The following is a 23,037-nucleotide window of genomic DNA, read 5'->3' on the forward strand; positions in this document are numbered from 1 at the left end:
AATGAACTGTAGCTCCCCAGTGCCGGCAGCACTCATGCAGGCCCAGACCATGACACTCCCACCACGATGCTTGACTGTAGGCAAGACACACTTGTCTTTGTACTCCTCACCTGGTTGCAGTCCCACACGCTTGATACCATCTGAACCAAATAAGTTTATCTTGGTCTCATCGGACAACAGGACATGGTTCCAGTAATCCATGTCCTTAGTCTGCTTGTCTTCAGCAAACTGTTTGCGGGCTTTCTTATGCTTCAACTTTAGAAGAGGCTTCCTTCTGGGACGACAGCCATGCAGACCAATTTGATGCAGTGTGTGGCGTATGGTCTGAGCACTGACAGGCTGACCCCCCACCCCTTCAACCTCTGCAGCAATGCTGGCAGCACTCATACATCTATTTCCCAAAGACAACCTCTGGATATGACGCTGAGCATGTGCACTCAACTTCTTTGGTCAACTATGGCGAGGCCTGTTCTGAGTGGAACCTGTCCTATGAAACCGCTGTATGGTCTTGCCCACCGTGATGCAGCTCAGTTTCAGGGTCTTGGCAATCTTCTTATAGCCTAGGCTATCTTTATGTAGAACAACAATTCTTTTTTTCAGACCCTCAGAGAGTTATTTGCCATGAGGTGCCATGTTGAACTTCCAGTGACCAGTATGAGAGAGTGTGAGAGCGATAACACCAAATTTAAAACACCTGCTCCCCATTCTCACCTGAGACCTTGTAACACTAACGAGTCACATGACACCGGGGAGGGTAAATGGCTAATTGGGCCCACTTTGGACATTGCCACTTAGGGGTGTACTCACTGGTTGTGTGTTGAGTTATTTTGAGGGGACAGCAATACACTCACTTTTGTGGGATACTGTGTATGTGTGTGTGTGTATATATATATATATATATATATATATATATATATGTAAAGCTGTATATTGTACCAAAATACCATCAGATATATGTAGAAATATGTATTTATGAATAAATAGAACATATTCTGCAATGTGAAGAACATTGGAATGAGAACTATTAATATTTTCATGTTCAGGTTAGAGCACTTGAGAATATGTGATCGGGTTTGTGCGCGAGTAGAGTGTTTTCCCCCCACTTTTTTTGCTCCATTGACTTCTATGGGGGAATATGTTATTGCGCTCTATATTCTAAGTGTATAATTTAATATGGAATAATATAATAAAATATATAGATATTCCACTTAGTGGTTTATGTATTTTGATAAGGACTGATCCAGCTACATTTACATCTTCAACTAGTTAGTTCCCGGACAGCATATGTAAACAGATGATAATAAAAGTGACGAATTGAGGGAAATCCCCAATACTGTATTATCATATTATATATATATATTTGTCATATACCATAACTGTTGAATTGTGCAATAAATCTTTTTTTTTTTTATTAATAAACTTTTTTTTTAAGTAGTAAATCTATATATAACGTAAAGGCTTTATTTCCATGGCATTTTCATGTGGTGAACTTAAATTCTCAAAAAGTGCTACTTATTATAGAGTAACACTTATTAAACAAAGAATCAAGATACTGTAGGGCTTGTAATTTTAAACAACTTTCCAATTTACTTTTAAATATGCTTTGTTCTCTTGGTATTCTTAGTTGAAAGCTAAACCTAGGTAGGCTAATATGCTAATTTCTAAGCACTTGAAGGCCACCTCTTAATTGAATGCATTTTAACAGTTTTTCACCACTAGAGTGCATTAGTTCATGTATGCCATATAGATAACATTGAGCCCAGGCGTCAGCACTGATTGACTAAAATGCAAGTTTGTCAAGAGAACTGAAATAAGGGGGCAGTCTATAGAGACTTAGATACAAGGTAATCACAGAGGTAAAAAGTGTATTAATATAACCTTGCTGGTTATGCAAAACTGGGGAATGGGTAATAAAGGAATTATCTACCTTTTTAAATAATAACATTTATGGAGTAGACTGTCCCTTTAAATCAAATGTAATGGTAAAAGGTCATCAGGTAGCTCCCCGGGTGCAGTTATGGCTGTCTCTCTGGTGGAAGCTGAAAAAAAAAGCAAAAGACAGGGGCGCCCAATGGCCTAGCACAGTAGTAGCTGTGAATTGTAGTGTGATTCGCTCACAAATAGGCTGCACCTCCAGGTGCTATATACACCTACTGGGATATTGCAGCCTCCTAGCTGAATGGTCACCGGTCAATCTCCAAGAAGGATAGGTCACTTCCGTGTGAACTGGAATATAATGAACAAAACACAACGGACCCCTAATGGCCTAGCACAGTTGGAATAAGGGGTGATAGTATGTTTGTCAGCAAAATACTCACAAATAAGTTAATATGGAGTAGAGTCTTCAACAGTGTGGAAACATATAATAAAAACTGGAGTCCTATTACTTTAGCCCTCCTGATTTTAATCATCTAGAACTATATTGGCCTGATGAAACAGCCTGTGAGTTGAGAAACGTGTCGCCTGTTATTTTTAGTAAACCATTTTATATACAATTATCATCCCTGCAGTTCTGCTCTTTTGTTTTATGATACAATTTTTTTTTGTCCACACTGTTGGAGACTCTTGGCTACCAGTCAGCTGGGAGGCTGTGAGTACCCAGTCTGCTCCTATAGCACCTGGAGCACCTTGTAATAAAAGTGTAATGAGTGTGCTTATCCATTAAAGTATAGGGTGCGCTAAAAAAGTTTCAGTCATGTTAAGATGCTTATCCAGATAGTGAGTTATTCTTTGTGCAAGGTCACTCAAAAGATAACACAACCTGTGAGATCAATTGCACTACTACTAATTTAGTGCAAAATGTTTAAATATGCAAAAAAAGAACATTTTCCTTTTTTATTTTGCTTGCTTTTCCTGTAATTTACATGAACATTGTACTGTAATTTTTTTGTCCCTTTAGTTTCCAGTGATTCATTTCACGTGCTGGATTTTTAAAAAATTGTTTACAAATATCCCCTTTACCTTTATTTTGTAATTCGAATTTGGTGATTTTGTCAGTTAAACCCCTGTCTATACTGAAAGGATACTTTAGTATTTGCTAAAGAAAAGCTGTTTCAATAGGAATCAACAACAGCAGCCCAGTGGCTGGGGGAGTGACAGATACTAAAATGTTAATTTTCAATTGTCCTCTCTAAGGGACTGGCGATCTAAAACTCTCAATTCTGGCGAGAAGTCTTGTCAGTACTGCAAGGTCCCTCAAAAAATGTTATAAAGGCAATTTCTGCCCTCAAAGCTGTTTCTCTCACTATTTAGGTTTATGGTAGTTTTTCCGTGATTTCTCTCCAAACCGGTGAGGTTTTGATAATCAGGCCCCAAGTGTCAGCCTTTGTGTTTAGATGAAGAGATGAAATAAGGAAACATATCTAGTGAAAAATAGATAAGCATGACTGCTCTTTCTGCAAGCTCAACCTATTTAAACGAGTTGTGTTTTTGATCAGCAGAAAAAGCTGATTCATATACAAAATAAACCTAAAAGAGCATTTTTTTTAAGCTTAGCACCTGGTAACACATTGGCAACACATTGAGGGAAAATAAGTGTTAGAGGACAAGAGAGGCTGGAGTGCATTCCACAAAACACAGGATACTGACATCCCTGCATGCTGCACAGTGATTGGTTTATATTTGCAGGAGCTCATTTATGTCTGTCCCTAATTTGCCATATTAAAGTATGAAAAAAAAACATTCAAGGGCATGTTTGAAATACAGTGAATACATTCTATTTTTAGTTAATTGTCCCTAAAATATATCCCAATATTTGAATGTCCTTTCTATTCTCTGAAAATATGGTGGGTATATACAGCCCCCCCCCCATCAATGCCTCCTCATTATTTCAACACCTTTACTATACTATAGGTGCAATTTTCTATCTGATATATATATATATATCTGTATATGTGTATATATATATATATATATATATATATATATATATATAATGAAAAGTAAGACACAATCTTAAAGGGACAGTAAACACCTTTTTTAATTGCAACATTTTCATCCAATAAAATGTTAGTGTGGAAAGGTTAAGACAGACTGTAATAGCAGAAGGGACTGTAAAAAAGGGGGTAGGTAGGTTTTTATCTGGGTTAAGCCTGGGGCAACAGTCCATTGTCCTATTTTCCTCCTGGACTTCAGGCTGAGAAGAATGGGTCACTCAATGTGTACTTATGTCCCTCCAAAACATTTCAGGGATGCAGCTCCCACAGGAAATTGCGTACCTACAGGGAAAAAGAGAAGTGTTTAAACACAGACTGAGGTTAATCCCACAACTCCTATCCCAGTGGTATAGCATAGGTCGAGGGGGGCTGCATTTGGGACTGGGGGTGCTACAGATTGGGTGGGGCTTCTGACTTCTTGGAGTCTAGTTGAGATTTTAGCATCTCAATTGCCACTATACTAGTTCTTTCTACTTGTCGTTATTATGCCTGATTATTTTCCATTAATAAAGGTGACTGGTGATGGTCTTTTAATTTCTCCAAATAAAGTGGTGTGTGTTTCATTAGGGTTTTTTTGGTTTGGGTTTGCTGCAACTCCACCCGCCACCTTATTTGGTGTAGCCAATTTGGACTTCTGGAATGTTTGGCTTTAGTAGAAGAGATAAGATAACATACTGCAAATTAGGGACAAATTCGTGGCATGGTTAGGCTTGTGAACTCTCCCATGGGCTCTTTCAGTTTTCAGGATTGCAAAATCTACACATTTCAGACTTAAATTACAGAAAAAGGGGCCAAAATAAATAATTAAAGTATATTGCAAAGTTGTTTACTATTTATGATTGTGCATTGTGTTTACTATACCTTCTAAAGTGGAGCAATACACTGAAATAAAAACTAGATATAAAGTAACATATTAATGTCAGACTGTTATAACTTTCAATACATTTCACAAGAATATAAAATATTGCACAACATTTCCTTGCTTAAAGTAGGGAAATTTAGTCATCAAAATATATATCATGTTGTGTACTGCTTCTTTTTTCATAGTTGCCAACAGTCCCTGATTTCCAGGGACAGTCCCTGTATTTTGTTGTATGATACAAGAAATCTATTTGCCCCCAACAGCTCACCCAATCCGGTGCTGTGAATAATCACACAGTAAGATCAGCTGCACTGAGTGTTTGCTGTGTCTCTCCTCCTATTTATAGTAATTTAGCACACTGCAGCCTAGCTCCTCCATTGCACCTCTGCCCTCAGATTGTCATTTATAGTCCAGGATAGCTTAAGAAGCATTGCTGATGGCTATTAGGAGAGTAGATCTAACGTAGTTGTGTCACTTCAGTTCTGTGTGTCTTTAAGCACTCTGATGAGCCCTGCAATAGTTAAATATATAGGGAAGTTAAAATAAATTGATTAGGAGATTGTTTATGTTTCATTATAACTTTACTGCACTAGTGCAAAAATGCTTCTATTTTTATGGTGTTTTGGAAGAATTAATGACCGTTAATAGTAAAAGTTTTGTAAATATGTGTGCACATGTGTTATTTGTTTAAGTTAGACACTTTAATAAATTTGACTAGTGTTGCAAATTGTTTTCAGTTTACTTGTACAAATTCTAAAGTAAAGGAATTCTTTTTATTCTTTAACATTTCTTACTGTGATGTCACCAAATATGAAAAAATACTGCAAATGATGCAATTCAAAGTTGGCAGGATTGTGCATTCTTTCGCCTAGATTTAGAGTTCTGCGTTAGCCGTCAAAACCAGCGTTAAGGGGTCCTAACGCTGCTTTTTACCGCCCGCTGGTATTTAGAGTCAGTCAGAAAGAGTCTAACGCTCACTTTCCAGCCTCGACTTTTCCATACCGCATATCCCCTTACGCCAATTGCGTATCCTATCTTTTCAATGAGATCTTCCTAACGCCGGTATTTGGAGTCTTGGCTGAAGTGAGCGGTACACCCTCTACCGACAAGACTCCAGCCGCAGAAAAAAGTCAGGAGTTAAGAGCTTTATGGGCTAACGCCGGTTTATAAAGCTCTTAACTACTGTGCTCTAAAGTACACTAACACCCATAAACTACCTATGTACCCCTAAACCGAGGTCCCCCCACATCGCTGCCACTCTAATAATTTTTTTTAACCCCTAATCTGCCGACCGCACACCGCCGCCACCTACATTATCCCTATGAACCCCTAATCTGCTGCCCCTAACATCGCCGACACCTATATTATATTTATTAACCGCTAATCTGCCCCCCCCCAATGTCGCTGTTCCGATCAGCCAATAGAATGCGAGCTCAATCTGATTGGCTGATTGGATCAGCCAATCCAATTGAACTTGAATCTGATAGGCTGATTCAATCAGCCAATCAGATTTTTCCTACCTTAATTCCGATTGGCTGATAAAATCCTATCAGCCAATTGGAATTCGAGGGACGCCATCTTGGATGACGTCATTTAAAGGAACCTTCGTTCGGTGTTAGAAGAGGATGGATCCGCGCCGGCTGCTTCAAGATGGACCCGCTCCGCTCCGAATGGAAGAAGATAGAAGATGCCGCCTGGATGAAAACTTCAGACCCTCTGGCCGGATAGGATGAGGACTTCGGACCCTCTTCTGGACGGACCGGATGGTACCCAGCTGGGTGAAGACAAGGTAGGAAGATCTTCAGGGGCTTAGTGTTAGGTTTTTTAAAGGGGGTTTGGGTGGGTTAGATTAGGGGTATGTGGGTGGTGGGTTGTAATGTTGGGGGGGTATTGTATGTTTTTTTACAGGCAAAAGAGCTGATTTCTTTGGGGCATGCCCCGCGAAAAGCCCTTTTAAGGGCTGGTAAGGTAATAGAGCTGTTAACCTTTTATTTTAGTATAGGGTAGGGCATTTTTTATTTTGGGGGGCTTTGTTATTTTATTAGGGGGCTTAGAGTAGGTGTAATTAGTTTACAATTCTTGTAATCTTTTTTTTTTGTAATTTAGTGTTTGTTTTTTTTGTAATTTAGTTTAGTTGATTTAATTGTGGGTAATTGTAGGTAGTTTAGTTAATTAATTTATTGATAGTGTAGTTTTAGGTTTAATTGTAACTTAGGTTAGGATTTATTTTACAGGTAATTTTGTAATTATTTTAACTAGGTAGCTATTAAATAGTAAATAACTATTTAATAGCTATTGTACCTAGTTAAAATAAATACAAAGTTGCCTGTAAAATAAATATAAATCTTAAAATAGGTACAATGTAATTATTATTTATATTGTAGCTATATTAGGGTTTATTTTACAGGTAAGTATTTAGCTTTAAATAGGATTCATTTTTTTAATAAGAAATAATTTATTTTGTTAGAATAAAATTATATTTACTTTAGGGGGTGTTAGGGTTAGGGTTAGACTTAGCTTTAGGGGTTAATACATTTATTAGAGTAGCGGCGAGGTCCGGTCGGCAGATTAGGGGTTAATAAGTGTAGGTAAGGTAGCGGCAACGTTGGGGCGGCAGATTAGGGGTTAATAAATATAATATAGGGGTCGGCGATGTTGTGGGCAGCAGATTAGGGGTACATAGGTATAATGTAGGTTGCGGCGGTGTCCGGAGCAGCAGATTAGGGGTTAATAATAAAATGCAGGGGTCAACAATAGCGGGGGCGGCAGATTAGGGGTTAATAAGTGTAAGGTTAGGGGTGTTTAGACTCGGGGTACATGTTAGAGTGTTAGGTGCAGACTTAGAAACTGTTTCCCCATAGGAAACAATGGGGCTGCGTTAGGAGCTGAACGCTGCTTTTTTGCAGGGTTTTTTTCAGCCCAAACTGCCCCATTGTTTCCTATGGGGGATTGTGCATGAGCACGTTTTCCTAGCTTACCGCTACCGTAAGCAACGCTGGTATTGAGAGTTGAAGTGGCGGTAAATATGCCTGTACGCTCCCTTTTTGGAGCCTAACGCAGCTCTTCAGAGAACTCTCAATACCAGCGTTATTTAAAAGGTGCGGGGGAAAAAAAAAAACGTGTAGCTAACGCACCCCTTTGGCCGCAAAACTCTAAATCTAGCCGTATGTTTGGGAGAGGTCTGTATTTGCAATACCGTTCTGTGTAGGAAGCTGTACCTCTATAATTAAAATGGTATACATAAATATTTTTTGTATTGCTGTGTTATGAACCCTCTTCTGGCCGGCAGCCATACAAAATGCTATTTCTTGTGCCCAATATTTGTTGTGTGTATATATATATATATATATATATATATATATATATATATATATATATATACTCACTGGCCACTTTATTAGATACACCTTGCTAGTACTGGGTTGGACCCCCTTTTGCCTTCAGAACTATCTTAATTCTTCGTGGCATAGATTCAACAAGGTGTTGGAAACATTCCTTAGACATTTTGGTCCATATTGACATGATAGCATCACGCAGTTGTTGCAGATTTGTCGGCTGCACATCCATGATGCAAATCTCTACCATATCCCAAAGGTGCTCTATTGGATTGAGATGTGGTGACTGTGGAGGCCGTTGGAGTACAGTGAACTCATTGTCATGCTCAAGAAACCAGTTTGAGATGGTTTGAGCTTTGTGACATGGTGCATTATCCTGCTGGAAGTAGCTATCAGAAGATGGGTAGACTGAAGTCATAAAGGGATAGACATGATCAGCAACAATACTTAGGTAGGCTGGGGCGTTTAAACGATGCTCAATTGGTACTAATGGGCCCAAAGTGTGGCAAGAGTATATTCCCCACACCATTACACCACCACCACCAGCCTGAACCTTTGATACAAGGCAGGATGGATCTAAGCTTTCATGTTGTTTATGCCAATTTCTGACCCTACCATCTGAATGTCGCAGCTGAAATCGAGACTCATCAGACCAGGCAACGTTTTTCCAATCTTCTATTGTCCAATTTTAGTGAGTCTGTGCAAATTGTAGCCCCAGTTTCCTGTTCTTAGCTGACAGGAGGGGCATCCGGTGTGGTCTTCTGCTGTTGTAGCCCATCTGCTTCAAGGTTCGACATGTTGGGCCTTCAGAGATGGTACTCTGCATACCTTGGTTGTACCGAGTGGTTATTTGAGTTATTGTTGCCTTGTTATCATCTCAAACCAGTCTGCCCATTCTGCTCTGACCTCTGACATCAACAAGGCATTTTCGTCCACACAAGTGCCGCTCACTGGATATTTTCTCTTTTTCGGACCATTCTCTGTAAACCCTAGAGATGGTTGTGCCTGAAAATCCCAGTAGATCAGCAGTTTTTGAAATACTCAGACCAGCCCGTCTGGCACCATCAACCATGACACGTTTAAAGTCACTTAAATCCCCTTTCTTCCCCATTCTGATGCTCAGTTTGAACTTCAGCAATTCGTCTTCACCACGCCTAGATGCCTGAATGCATTGAGTTGCTGCCATGTGATTGGTTGATTAGCAATTTGTGTTACCAAGCAATTGAACATGTGTACCTAATAAAGTGTCTAGTGAGTGTATATATAGTGTATTATGTGGTTCACATATTATTTGTCTGCCTAATTTTGATGCTGTGTTGTAACAATAACCATATGCCCAGAATGAGTTCCAGAGACTGATATTGTCAATATTATAGGGTAGGTGTAAGAGCTCGGTGCTGTAATCTGTATAATAAGCTATGGGTATGTCTAAACTATACTATTACTATGAAATGGGTGTGTTTTGATCACAGAACTGAGTGGGCAGAGCAGTTGAACAGTAGGTTGTCAATGCTCCGGTAACCTGCTTGCTTGCTCTGCTGCAAAGTGTCCCTGGAACATTTTTTTTAAGTGTTGGCAACTATGTTCTTTCAATGTTTTACTTCACTGACTATTTCATCACAATGTCTCGGCATGGCAACATATACAGTCTAGTAATCAGTGATTCCAATATGTCAGATTTTCAGCTGCAACTCATTAGTATTTATTATAGCAAATAGAAGTCCTGTTAAAATTAAACAATACTGGATGTTGTTTAAATCTTGCAGATTATGGCATCTGCTGCCAGGAGTTTGTCAGACGGTGATGTGCATTTACCAATGGTAAAATTAATTTTAAAGAATTTAAAAAATAAGGTGCCCTTTATTTTATTTATATAATTTTTAAACCATCATCACCCAGTCAAATCAATCTTTTTAATGGTTGATTTGGACAAGTTTATACCTTGGCTCTCACTACACCCTGCATCTTGCTTGTTATAGTTATATAAAACATAAATATAATTAATAAATGTTATGCATTCTTTAATCTGACATTAAAGTATTTAAACGTCTCATTGTTACATCTATTTTGTCCGTAGGCCTTTGTTAAGATGGTGGGTCACAATGTTGCCTTCCTGGAGGAAGAGGTGACTCAGGCAGAAGGAGACCATTTATCCTTCCCACAAGCAGTTAGCAGGATGCTACACGGAGCCCCCATTTCATTATTTTTGCGAGTAAGTGAAAATTAACTTCTGATGTTTGCACACCCAAAAATATATTACTGCATACTTATTTCTTTTAGGCTACTTTTAGGTTGTCAAATATCATATAGAGTTCTACATTTAAAATTGGTACCTGAACTTTCAGCTTCCAAAGTCCATTTTTTCAGGAATGTTTTAGCATTTTAGCACACCTAGAGAAATAGTGGGTCAGCATGCTCTTTTGTTTTATTGTAGTGTTGTTTGCCTCAATTATCTACACACACAATGTTTCTATATAATATAATAGAATATATATATATATAAATATATATATATATGTATATGTTGCTAGCTCAGAGTTAGCTATTACACTCAGTGTTTTCAATGTTAAAGACATGAAATTTATTTAAAATTTTAAATTGGTTAATCTTCCATTGTATTGCTTCACAAAATTGTCTTTAGTAACAACCTGGGGCCCCATCCGATATGCAGCGTCGCCCGCAAAAGCCTGCGACGCCAAATTTTGCGCGGGTTTGGTATCCTATATACGGCGTAACATAGAAGTTACACTCGTATATTTCACCCTTCGGCCGTAGTTTTTTGGCCCATAGAGTGATATACCAAACCTGCACAGTTTGGTATCCAATATACAGCGTAAGGACTTACGTGGCGAAAATGGAGAAATCTTACTCCATTTTCACCTCGCCACAAAATGCAGGCGTAGTAAGCCTTATGCTGAGTATTGAAGCCCCGTAACTACAGGGAGTGCAGAATTATTAGGCAAGTTGTATTTTTGAGGATTAATTTTATTATTGAACAACAACCATGTTCTCAATGAACCCAAAAAACTCATTAATATCAAAGCTGAATAGTTTTGGAAGTAGTTTTTAGTTTGTTTTTAGTTATAGCTATTTTAGGGGGATATCTGTGTGTGCAGGTGACTATTACTCATTTCTGACATTCAAAAACAAAAACAAATCGGTGACCAATATAGCCACCTTTCTTTGCAAGGACACTCACAAGCCTTCCATTCATGGATTCTGTCAGTGTTTTGATCTGTTCACCATCAACATTGCGTGCAGCAGCAACCACAGCCTCCCAGACACTGTTCAGAGAGGTATACTGTTTTCCCTCCTTGTAAATCTCACATTTGATGATGGACCACAGGTTCTCAATGGGGTTCAGATCAGGTGAACAAGGAGGCCATGTCATTAGATTTTCTTCTTTTATACCCTTTCTTGCCAGCCACGCTGTGGAGTACTTGGACGCGTGTGATGGAGCATTGTCCTGCATGAAAATCATGTTTTTCTTGAAGGATGCAGACTTCTTCCTGTACCACTGCTTGAAGAAGGTGTCTTCCAGAAACTGGCAGTAGGACTGGGAGTTGAGCTTGACTCCATCCTCAACCCGAAAAGGCCCCACAAGCTCATCTTTGATGATACCAGCCCAAACCAGTACTCCACCTCCACCTTGCTGGCGTCTGAGTCGGACTGGAGCTCTCTGCCCTTTACCAATCCAGCCATGGGCCCATCCATCTGGCCCATCAAGACTCACTCTCATTTCATCAGTCCATAAAACCTTAGAAAAATCAGTCTTGAGATATTTCTTGGCCCAGTCTTGACGTTTCAGCTTGTGTGTCTTGTTCAGTGGTGGTCGTCTTTCAGCCTTTCTTACCTTGGCCATGTCTCTGAGTATTGCACACCTTGTGCTTTTGGGCACTCCAGTGATGTTGCAGCTCTGAAATATGGCCAAACTGGTGGCAAGTGGCATCTTGGCAGCTGCACGCTTGACTTTTCTCAGTTCATGGGCAGTTATTTTGCGCCTTGGTTTTTCCACACGCTTCTTGCGACCCTGTTGACTATTTTGAATGAAACGCTTGATTGTTCGATGATCACGCTTCAGAAGCTTTGCAATTTTAAGAGTGCTGCATCCCTCTGCAAGATATCTCACTATTTTTTACTTTTCTGAGCCTGTCAAGTCCTTCTTTTGACCCATTTTGCCAAAGGAAAGGAAGTTGCTTAATAATTATGCACACCTGATATAGGGTGTTGATGTCATTAGACCACACCCCTTCTCATTACAGAGATGCACATCACCTAATATGCTTAATTGGTAGTAGGCATTCGAGCCTATACAGCTTGGAGTAAGACAACATGCATAAAGAGGATGATGTGGTCAAAATACTCATTTGCCTAATAATTCTGCACTCCCTGTACCTGCAAAATAAAACCTAACACCTAACGCATGCGCAATGTCTATCTACCTGCCAACCACAATCCACCAACCGCAATACCTAATAAAGTGCTTAACCCCTAAACCGCCACTCCTAGACCCGCCACCACCTACACTATATGTATTACCCCCTAATCTGACCCCCCTACACCGCCGCCACCTATATTAACTATATTAAGCCCTAATCTGAGCCCCCTACACCACCGCCAGCTACAGTACATATATGAACCCCTAATCTGATCCCCCTACACCGCCGCCACCTATATTAACTATATTAACCCCTAATCTGAGCCCCCTAAACCGCCGCCACCTATATTAACTATATTACCCCCTAAACCTAAGTCTAACCCTAACACCCCCTAACTTAATTATTATTTAAATAAATCTAAATAATATTAATATTATTAACTAAATTATTCCTATTAAAAACTAAATACTTACCTATAAAATAAACCCTAAGATAGCTACAATATAATTAATAATTACATTGTAGCTATTTTAGGGTTTATATTTATTTTACAGGTAACTTTGTATTTATTTTAACTAGGTAGAATAGCTATTAAATAGTTAATAACTATTTAATAGCTACCTAGTTAAAATAATTACAAAATTACCTGTAAAATAAATCCTAACCTAAGTTACCATTACACCTAACACTACACTATCAATAAATTAATTAAATAAACTACAATTATCTCAACTAAAATACAATTAAATACACTAAACTATATTACAAAAAAAAACAAACACTAAATTACAAAAAATAAAAAAAGATTACAAGAATTTTAAGCTAATGACACCTAATCTAAGTCCCCTACTAAAATAAAAAAGCCCCCCAAAATAATAAAATTTCCCTACCCTAAACTAAATTACAAAAGTAATCAGCTCTATTACCAGCCCTTAAAAGGGCCTTTTGCGGGGCATTGCCCCAAAGTAATCAGCTCTTTTACCTGTAAAAAAAAGAACAACCCCCCCACATTACAACCCACCACCCACACACCCCTACTCTAAAACCCACCCGATCCGCCCTTCTTCCAAGCGGCGACCTCTTCTTCTTCCAGGAACCAGTCGGCGCGGAGCGGAGGAGCTGAAGACCGATGACTGCGGAGCTGAAGACCGTCCACTCTGGAACTGAAGACCGGCGATGCTGAAACTGAAGATCGGCGACACTGGAAATGAAGACCGCGGAGCCATGGAGCGTGGAGGATCCTCTTCATACGATCTCTGCCGTACACTGAATAGGAATTCAAGGTACGCAATTAAAAATGGCGTCCCTTGAATTCCTATTGGCTGATTTGAGCCTTCAAATTCAAATCAGCCAATCGGATGAGAGCTACTGTAATTCTATTGGCTGATTTGAATAGCCAATAGAATAAGAGCTACTGTAATTCTATTGGCTGATTTGAATTTGAAGGCTCAAATCAGCCAATAGGAATTCAAGGGACGCCATTTTTAATCGCGTATCTTGAATTCCTATTCAGTGTACGGCGGAGATCGTATGAAGAGGATCCTCCACGCTCCATGGCTCCGGTCTTCAGTTCCAGCATCGCCGGTCTTCAGTTCCAGCATCGCCGGTCTTCAGTTCCAAAGTGGACGGTCTTCAGCTCCGCGGTCATCGGTCTTCAACTCCTCTGCTCCACGCCGGCTGGTTCCTGGAAGAAGAAGAGGTCGCCGCTTGGAAGAAGACTTCTCCGCCTGGAACAGGACCTTCTCCGTCGGTCTTCAGGACAGGTAAGGACCACTTGGGGTTAGACTTAGGTTTTTTTAATGGGGGATCGGGTGGGTTTTAGAGTAGGGGTGTGTGGGTGGTGGGTTGTAATGTGGGGGGGGTTGTTCTTTTTTTTACAGGTAAAAGAGCTGATTATTTTGGGGCAATGTTTTAAGGGTTGGTAATAGAGCTGATTACTTTTGTAATTTAGTTTAGGGTAGGGAAATTTTATTATTTTGGGGGGCTTTTTTATTTTATTAGGGGGCTTAGATTAGGTGTAATTAGCTTAAAATTCTTGTAATTTTTTTTATTTTTTGTAATTTAGTGTTTTTTTTTTTTTTGTAATATAGTTTAGTGTATTTAATTGTATTTTAGTTGAGATAATTGTAGTTTATTTAATTAATTTATTGATAGTGTAGTGTTAGGTGTAATGGTAACTTAGGTTAGGATTTATTTTACAGGTAATTTGGTAATTATTTTAACTAGGTAGCTATTAAATAGTTATTAACTATTTAATAGCTATTGTACCTAGTTAAAATAAATACAAAGTTACCTGTAAAATAAAAATAAACCCTAGGCTAGCTACAATGTAATTATGAATTATATTGTAGCTATCTTAGGGTTTATTTTATAGGTAAGTATTTAGTTTAAAATAGGAATAATTTAGTTAATATTAATATTATTTAGATTTATTTCAATAATAATTAAGTTAGGGGGTAATACATATAATGTAGGTGGCGGCGGTGTAGGGGGGTCAGATTAGGGGGTAATACATATAATATAGGTGGCGACTGTGTAGGGAGGTCAGATTAGGGGGTAATACATATAATATAGGTGGCGGCGGGGTCCGGGAGCGGCGGTTTAGGGGTTAATACTAAGATAGGCTTATTGCGTTGTGGGGGGGTTGTCGGTCTAGGGTTAATACATTTATTGTTAGGAGTCAGAGGGGGTATTGCGGATAGAGGGGTATACGTGTCGGGCTATTTTTGGGAGGCGTCTTAGACAGTTACGGGAGATTTTATACTTTAGTTAGTTTTTTTTTAGGCGGCGGCAGTTTCTAAAGTGCCGTAAGTCACTGGCGACTCCAGAAATTTGTACTTACGCTTATTTCTGGACATCGCTAGTTTGTCCGACTTACGGCACTTTAGCAACTGCTGGCGCCGTATATGTGATAGCTCGATGTGCGAGGTCAAACTACGGGCAGCGCAGGTTTCCACGCTTGCGCCAAAACCTGCGCCGTATAATGGATCGCGCCCCAAGAGTCAAGGCCTATAGGATAAGCTATACCCGTGCTGACTAGTAACAACCAAGAGTCAAGGCTTATAGGATAAGCTATACCCGTGCTGACTATAAATGTGCAACATCTAAACCTACTTTCCCCTAGTACAATTCTGTCGGCCAGTCCTATTACCAGTCATAGGGTGCTGGTTTGAAAACAATAATTTGTAATAAAGTTGATATTTGGGCGGGGATGGACCAAATGAGAAGTGATATAAAAAAATTGGAGGATTGGACAAATTAATGGGATCTAAAGTTTAACATCACAAAGTGCAAAATTATGCATTTAGGAAAGAAAAATTCAAAGGGTAATTACAAACTCAAACTCAATAAAAGTTTGCTGACTATTACAAAATAGGAATTGGACAAGGAAATTATTATTTCAAATGATTTTAATTTTTTTTAAAAGTATGATATTACAGCAATTAAGGTCAGCAGAATGTTTGGTTGTATTGGTAGAGGTATTTGCAGCAGAAATAATAAGGTTCTTATGCCGCTTTACAGATCACTAGTTAGGCCTCATCTTGAGTATTGTGTACAGTTCTGGAGGCCATATCACTAGAAGAATATAAACAAACTGGAACTTACCAGGAAAGGCTCAATTACCTAATTATGTATAGCTTGGAGAGAAAAGAGGGGAAAGAGGTAATATAATAGTAACTTTCAAGTATTTTAAGGGGCTGTAAGTATTTTTCACAAAAATAAAAATTCAAGGCGTCATGATCTCAAGCTGAAGAGTAATACATTCAGGTGTAATTTACAGAAACACTTCTTTACACAAAAATGGTGTTTGATGCATGTAACAATCTTCCATTAGAGGTGGTAATGACAAAAGCTGTGGGACTTCAAGAATACCTGGCGAAAAGCATATGGCTAATCTTGCAAACTCAATAAGTTTACACTTTCATGAAATTTTGGGTAGACTTGCTGGGCCTATGTTTCTTATCTGTCATTAAAATCAATGTTTCTATGTTTCTCTTAAAGCATACAGCAATCCCATAAGATTATTTTTTTCATGAAAAATAAACCATCTGAAGTCTAGTATTCATGTTATACTGCATTAATTACACGCATGTGCTGGTAATGCTATTTTCTACTTGATTCTCACATTTATGTTAAAAATAATGGGCTGAACTATTTATTATTCATGCAAAAATATTTTTTAAAAAGTAATCGAAAATAAAATATCTAGGTAATGGTTTCTTTAAAAACAACATTTCTCCTGTTAAGTGTAGTCAGTCCACGGGTCATCCATTACTTATGGGATTATAACTCCTCCCTAACAGGAAGTGCAAGAGGATCACCCAAGCAGAGCTGCTATATAGCTCCTCCCCTCTACGTCATATCCAGTCATTCTCTTGCACCTAACCAATAGATAGGATGTGTGAGAGGACAGTGGTTATTAAAACTTAGTTTTTATTTCTTCAATCAAAAGTTTGTTATTTTAAACGGCACCGGAGTGTGTTGTTTTTTCTCAGGCAGCATTAGAAGAAGAATCTACCTGAGTTTGTGTATGATCTTAGCGGACGTAACTAAGATCCATTTGCTGTTCTCGGCCATTCTGAGGAGCGAGGTAACTTCAGAACAGGGGACAGCGGGCAGGGTTCACCTGCAAAGAGGTATGTTGCAGTATATTATTTTCTAAGGAATGGAATTGACTGAGAAAATACTGCTAATACCGATAAAATGTAAGTACAGCCTTAAATGCAGTAGTAGCAACTGGTATCAGGCTGTTATGTATGTATGTTGGCACTGAAGTATTTCTGGGGAATGGCACTTCACTAAGAAAATACTGTATACATATAACTTATAGCCTTTCTGCAGTGATAGCGACTAGCAACAGGCTTTTATTATCATTTCATATATTTATATTTAAAACGTTTACTGGCAGGTTAATCGTTTTTCTCTCTGAGGTACTTGGTGAAAAATTTATGGGCATTATTTTCCACTTGGCTGTCGTTTATTTTGAATAAATTCAGTTTACTGAGCCTTCCCCACTGTTGTATTATGAGTGGGAGGGGCCTATTTTGGCGCTTTTACTACGCATTAAAAATTCAGTCACAGTCTTCCTTATTCTCCCTGCATGATCCAGGACGTCTCTGCAGAGCTCAGGGGTCTACAAAACTAGTTTTGAGGGAGGTAATCACTCACAGCAGACCTGTGAGACTGTGTTTTGACTGTGATAAAAACGTATATATAATAGTTGTTATCCGTTTTTCTGGGTATTAAGGGGTTAATCATCCATTGCTAGTGGGTGCATTCCTTTGTTTAATTAATGCATTTACTGTAAAAATTTGGTTTCTATAACTAATCCGGTTCATTGTTATTGCAACTGTGACAGTTTTTTGTGTGCTTCTTAAAGGCACAGTAACGTTTTTTATATTACTTGAAAATTGTTTTGAAAAGTATTTTCCAAGCTTGCTAGTCTAACTGCTAGTTTGTTTAAACATGTCTGACACAGAGGAATCTCTTTGTGCAATATGTTCAAAGGCCAATGTGGAGCCCAATAGAAATTTGTGTACTAATTGCATTGATGCTACTTTAAATAAAAGCCAATCTGTACATGTTAAGAAAATTTCACCAGACAACGAGGGGAAAGTTATGCCGACTAACTCTCCTCACGTGTCAGTACCTGCATCTCCCACTCAGGAGGTGCGTGATATTGTGACGCCAAGTACATCAGGGCGGCCATTACAAATCACTTTGCAAGACATGGCTAATGTTATGACTGAAGTTTTATCTAAATTGCCAGAACTTAGAGGTAAACGAGACCACTCTGGGGTGAGAACAGAGTACGCTGATAATGTTAGAGCCATGTCTGATACTGCGTCACAAGTGGCAGAGCATGAAGACGGAGAGCTTCATTCTGTAGGTGACGGATCTGATCCAAATAGACTGGACTCAGACATTTCAAATTTTAAATTTAAGCTTGAGAACCTCCGTGTACTATTAGGGGAGGTATTAGCGGCTCTGAATGATTGTAACACGGTTGCAATCCCAGAGAAATTATGTAGGCTGGATAGATACTATGCGGTACCGGCGTGTACTGACGTCTTTCCTATACCTAAGAGGCTTACAGAGATTATTAACAAGGAGTGGGATAGGCCGGGTGTACCCTTTTCCCCCCCTCCTATATTTAGAAAAATGTTTCCAATAGACGCCACCACACGGGACTTATGGCAGACGGTCCCTAAGGTGGAGGGAGCAGTTTCTACTCTGGCTAAGCTTACCACTATCCCGGTGGAGGATAGCTGTGTTTTTTCAGATCCAATGGATAAAAAGTTAGAGGGTTACCTTAAGAAAATGTTTACTCAACAAGGTTTTATATTACAACCCCTCGCATGCATTGCACCTGTCACGGCTGCGGCGGCATTCTGGTTTGAGTCTCTGGAAGAGACCCTTGAGACAGCTCCATTGGATGAGATTATAAACAAGCTTAAAACCCTTAAGCTAGCTAATTAATTTATTTCTGATGCCGTAGTACATCTAACTAAGCTTACGGCTAAGAATTCCGGATTCGCCATTCAGGCGCGCAGAGCGCTGTGGCTAAAATCCTGGTCAGCTGATGTGACTTCTAAATCTAAATTGCTTAACATACCTTTCAAAGGGCAGACATTATTCGGGCCCAGTTTGAAGGAAATTATCGCTGACATTACTGGAGGTAAGGGCCATGCCCTGCCTCAAGACAGAGCCAAACCAAGGGCTAGACAGTCTAATTTTCGTTCCTTTCGTAACTTCAAGGCAGGAGCAGCATCAACTTCCTCCGCTCCAAAACAGGAAGGATCTGTTGCTCGCTACAGACAGGGCTGGAAACCTAACCAGACCTGGAACAAGGGCAAGCAGGCCAGAAAACCTGCTGCTGCCCCTAAGACAGCATGAAGTGAGGGCCCCCAATCCGGAAACGGATCTAGTAGGGGGCAGACTTTCTCTCTTTGCCCAGGCTTGGGCAAGAGATGTCCAGGATCCCTGGGCGTTAGAGATCATATCTCAGGGATATCTTCTGGACTTCAAAGCTTCTCCTCCAAAAGGGAGATTTCATCTTTCAAGGTTGTCAACAAACCAGATAAAGAAAGAGGCGTTTCTACGCTGTGTACAAGATCTTTTACTAATGGGAGTGATCCACCCGGTTCCGCGGTCGGAGCACGGACAAGGGTTTTACTCAAATCTGTTTGTGGTTCCCAAGAAAGAAGGAACCTTCAGACCAATCTTGGATTTAAAGATCCTAAACAAATTCCTAAGAGTTCCATCGTTCAAAATGGAAACTATTCGGACAATCTTACCCATGATCCAAAAGGGTCAGTACATGACCACAGTGGATTTAAAGGATGCCTACCTTCACATACCGATTCACAAAGATCATTACCGGTACCTAAGGTTTGCCTTCCTAGACAGGCATTACCAGTTTGTAGCTCTTCCCTTCGGGTTAGCTACTGCTCCAAGAATCTTTACAAAGGTTCTGGGTTCTCTTCTGGCGGTACTAAGACCGCGAGGAATATCGGTAGCTCCGTACCTAGACGACATTCTGATACAAGCGTCAAATTTCCAAACTGCCAAGTCTCATACAGAGTTTGTACTGGCATTTCTAAGGTCACATGGGTGGAAAGTGAACGAAGAAAAGAGTTCTCTATTGCCACTCACAAGAGTTCCCTTCTTAGGGACTCTTATAGATTCTGTAGAAATGAAAATTTACCTGACAGAAGACAGGTTAACAAAACTTCTAAATGCTTGCCGTGTCCTTCATTCCATTCCACACCCGTCAGTGGCTCAATGCATGGAGGTAATAGGCTTAATGGTAGCGGCAATGGACATAGTTCCCTTTGCACACTTGCATCTCAGACCACTGCAATTGTGCATGCTAAGTCAGTGGAATGGGGATTACTCAGATTTGTCCCCTATGCTGAATCTGGATCAAGAGACCAGAAATTCTCTTCTATGGTGGCTCTATCGGCCACATCTGTCCAAGGGGATGCCCTTCAACAGGCCAGATTGGACGATTGTAACAAAAGACGCCAGCCTGATAGGTTGGGGCGCTGTCTGGAATTCCCTGAAGACTCAGGGATTATGGACTCAGGAGGAGAGTCTCCTTCCCATAAATATTCTGGAATTAAGAGCAGTTTTCAATGCCCTTCTGGCTTGGCCTCAGTTAGCAACTCTGAGGTTCATCAGGTTTCAGTCGGACAATATCACGACTGTGGCTTACATCAACCATCAGGGAGGGACAAGGAGTTCCCTAGCGATGATGGAAGTCTCAAAGATAATTCACTGGACAGAGTCTCACTCTTGCCACCTATCAGCGATCCACATCCCAGGCGTGGAGAACTGGGAAGCGGATTTTCTAAGTCGCCAGACTTTTCATCCGGGGGAGTGGGAACTTCACCCGGAGATCTTTGCCCAAATACTTCGGCGTTGGGGCAAACCAGATCTGGATCTCATGGCGTCTCGCCAGAACGCCAAACTTCCTTGTTACGGATCCAGATCCAGAGACCCGGGAGCGATTCTGATAGATGCTCTGACAGCACCTTGGGTCTTCAACATGGCTTATGTGTTTCCACCCTTCCCGATGCTTCCTCGATTGATTGCCAGGATCAAACAGGAGAGAGCATCGGTGATTCTAATAGCGCCTGCGTGGCCACACAGGACCTGGTATGCAGACCTAGTGGACATGTCGTCCTGTCCACCATGGTCTCTACCTCTGAGACAGGACCTTCTGGTGCAGGGTCCTTTCAAACATCCAAATCTAATTTCTCTGAGGCTGACTGCATGGAGATTGAACGCTTGATTCTATCAAAGCGTGGATTCTCGGAGTCAGTGATTGATACCTTAATACAGGCTAGGAAGCCTGTTACCAGGAAAATTTACCATAAAATATGGCGCAAATACTTACATTGGTGCGAATCCAAGAGTTACTCATGGAGTAAGGTTAGGATTCCTAGGATATTGTCTTTTCTACAAGAAGGTTTAGAAAAGGGTTTATCCGCTAGTTCGTTAAAGGGACAGATCTCAGCTTTGTCCATCCTTTTACACAAACGTCTGTCAGAAGTTCCAGAAGTTCAGGCTTTTTGTCAGGCTTTGGCCAGGATTAACCCTGTATTTAAAACTGTTGCTCCGCCATGGAGCTTAAACTTAGTTCTTAACGTTTTACAGGGTGTTCTGTTTGAACCCCTTCATTCCATTGATATCAAACTGTTATCTTGGAAAGTTCTGTTTTTAATGGCTATTTCCTCGGCTCGAAGAGTTTCTGAGTTATCTGCCTTACATTGTGATTCTCCTTATCTGATTTTCCATTCAGACAAGGTAGTTCTGCGTACTAAACCTGGGTTCTTACCTAAGGTAGTCACTAACAGGAATATCAATCAAGAGATTGTTGTTCCTTCATTGTGTCCTAATCCTTCCTCAAAGAAGGAACGACTTCTGCACAATTTGGACGTTGTCCGTGCCCTGAAATTTTATTTGCAGGCAACTAAAGATTTTCGACAAACTTCTTCCCTGTTTGTCGTTTATTCTGGACAGAGGAGAGGTCAAAAGGCTTCGGCTACCTCTCTCTCCTTCTGGCTTCGTAGTATAATACGTTTAGCCTATGAGACTGCTGGACAGCAGCCTCCTGAAAGAATTACAGCTCATTCTACCAGAGCTGTGGCTTCCACTTGGGCCTTTAAAAATGAGGCCTCTGTTGAACAGATTTGCAAGGTTGCGACTTGGTCTTCACTTCACACTTTTTCCAAATTTTACAAATTTGACACTTTTGCTTCTTCGGAGGCTGTTTTTGGGAGAAAGGTTCTTCAGGCAGTGGTTCCTTCCGTATAAAGATCCTGCCTGTCCCTCCCGTCATCCGTGTACTTTTAGCTTTGGTATTGGTATCCCATAAGTAATGGATGACCCGTGGACTGACTACACTTAACAGGAGAAAACAAAATTTATGCTTACCTGATAAATTCCTTTCTCCTGTAGTGTAGTCAGTCCACGGCCCACCCTGTTTTTTATGGCAGGTCTAAATTTTAAATTATACTCCAGTCACCACTACACCCTATAGTTTCTCCTTTCTCGTTTGGTTTTCGGTCGAATGACTGGATATGACGTAGAGGGGAGGAGCTATATAGCAGCTCTGCTTGGGTGATCCTCTTGCACTTCCTGTTAGGGAGGAGTTATAATCCCATAAGTAATGGATGACCCGTGGACTGACTACACTACAGGAGAAAGGAATTTATCAGGTAAGCATAAATTTTGTTTTTTATTGTACATATTAATTGTATTTAAAATACTTACATTGTGGTTTAATTATTCAGGATGCATGAGGAGAAGTTTCTTTAAAACAAAATTAGAAACACCATGATTGTTTTAATAGTATGTATTAGCATAAACTGTATTTAGATTGCCTGAATTGGGGTTTGGTTACCCAGGATGCAGATGGAAAAAAGTTGGAAATTCCGTCTAATTACATGGATGGAGATGAAAAAAATGAAATATTCTATTTTATTTCTAGAGAAATTTTAAGTCAGCACCTGATTTTA

At 39.9% G+C, this 23,037-nt stretch overlaps 1 protein-coding gene across 4 annotated transcripts in view; it reads left to right on the plus strand.

Moving 5' to 3' along the window:
* Positions 1-23,037, plus strand: part of BCAS4 (breast carcinoma amplified sequence 4) — a 321,107-nt gene that overhangs the window by 85,037 nt on the left and 213,033 nt on the right. For 2 of the 4 annotated variants that reach the window (XM_053692910.1, XM_053692940.1), the window contains one exon: positions 10,210-10,344. The exons of the other annotated variants lie outside the window; for them this stretch is intronic. In XM_053692910.1, the coding sequence (XP_053548885.1) occupies positions 10,210-10,344 (135 nt within the window). The remainder of the gene's footprint in view (positions 1-10,209; positions 10,345-23,037) is intronic. 4 annotated transcript variants of the gene reach the window in all.

The sequence above is a fragment of the Bombina bombina genome, chromosome 1 (assembly GCF_027579735.1).
Source record: "Bombina bombina isolate aBomBom1 chromosome 1, aBomBom1.pri, whole genome shotgun sequence".
NCBI classification, from domain to species: Eukaryota; Metazoa; Chordata; class Amphibia; order Anura; family Bombinatoridae; genus Bombina; species Bombina bombina.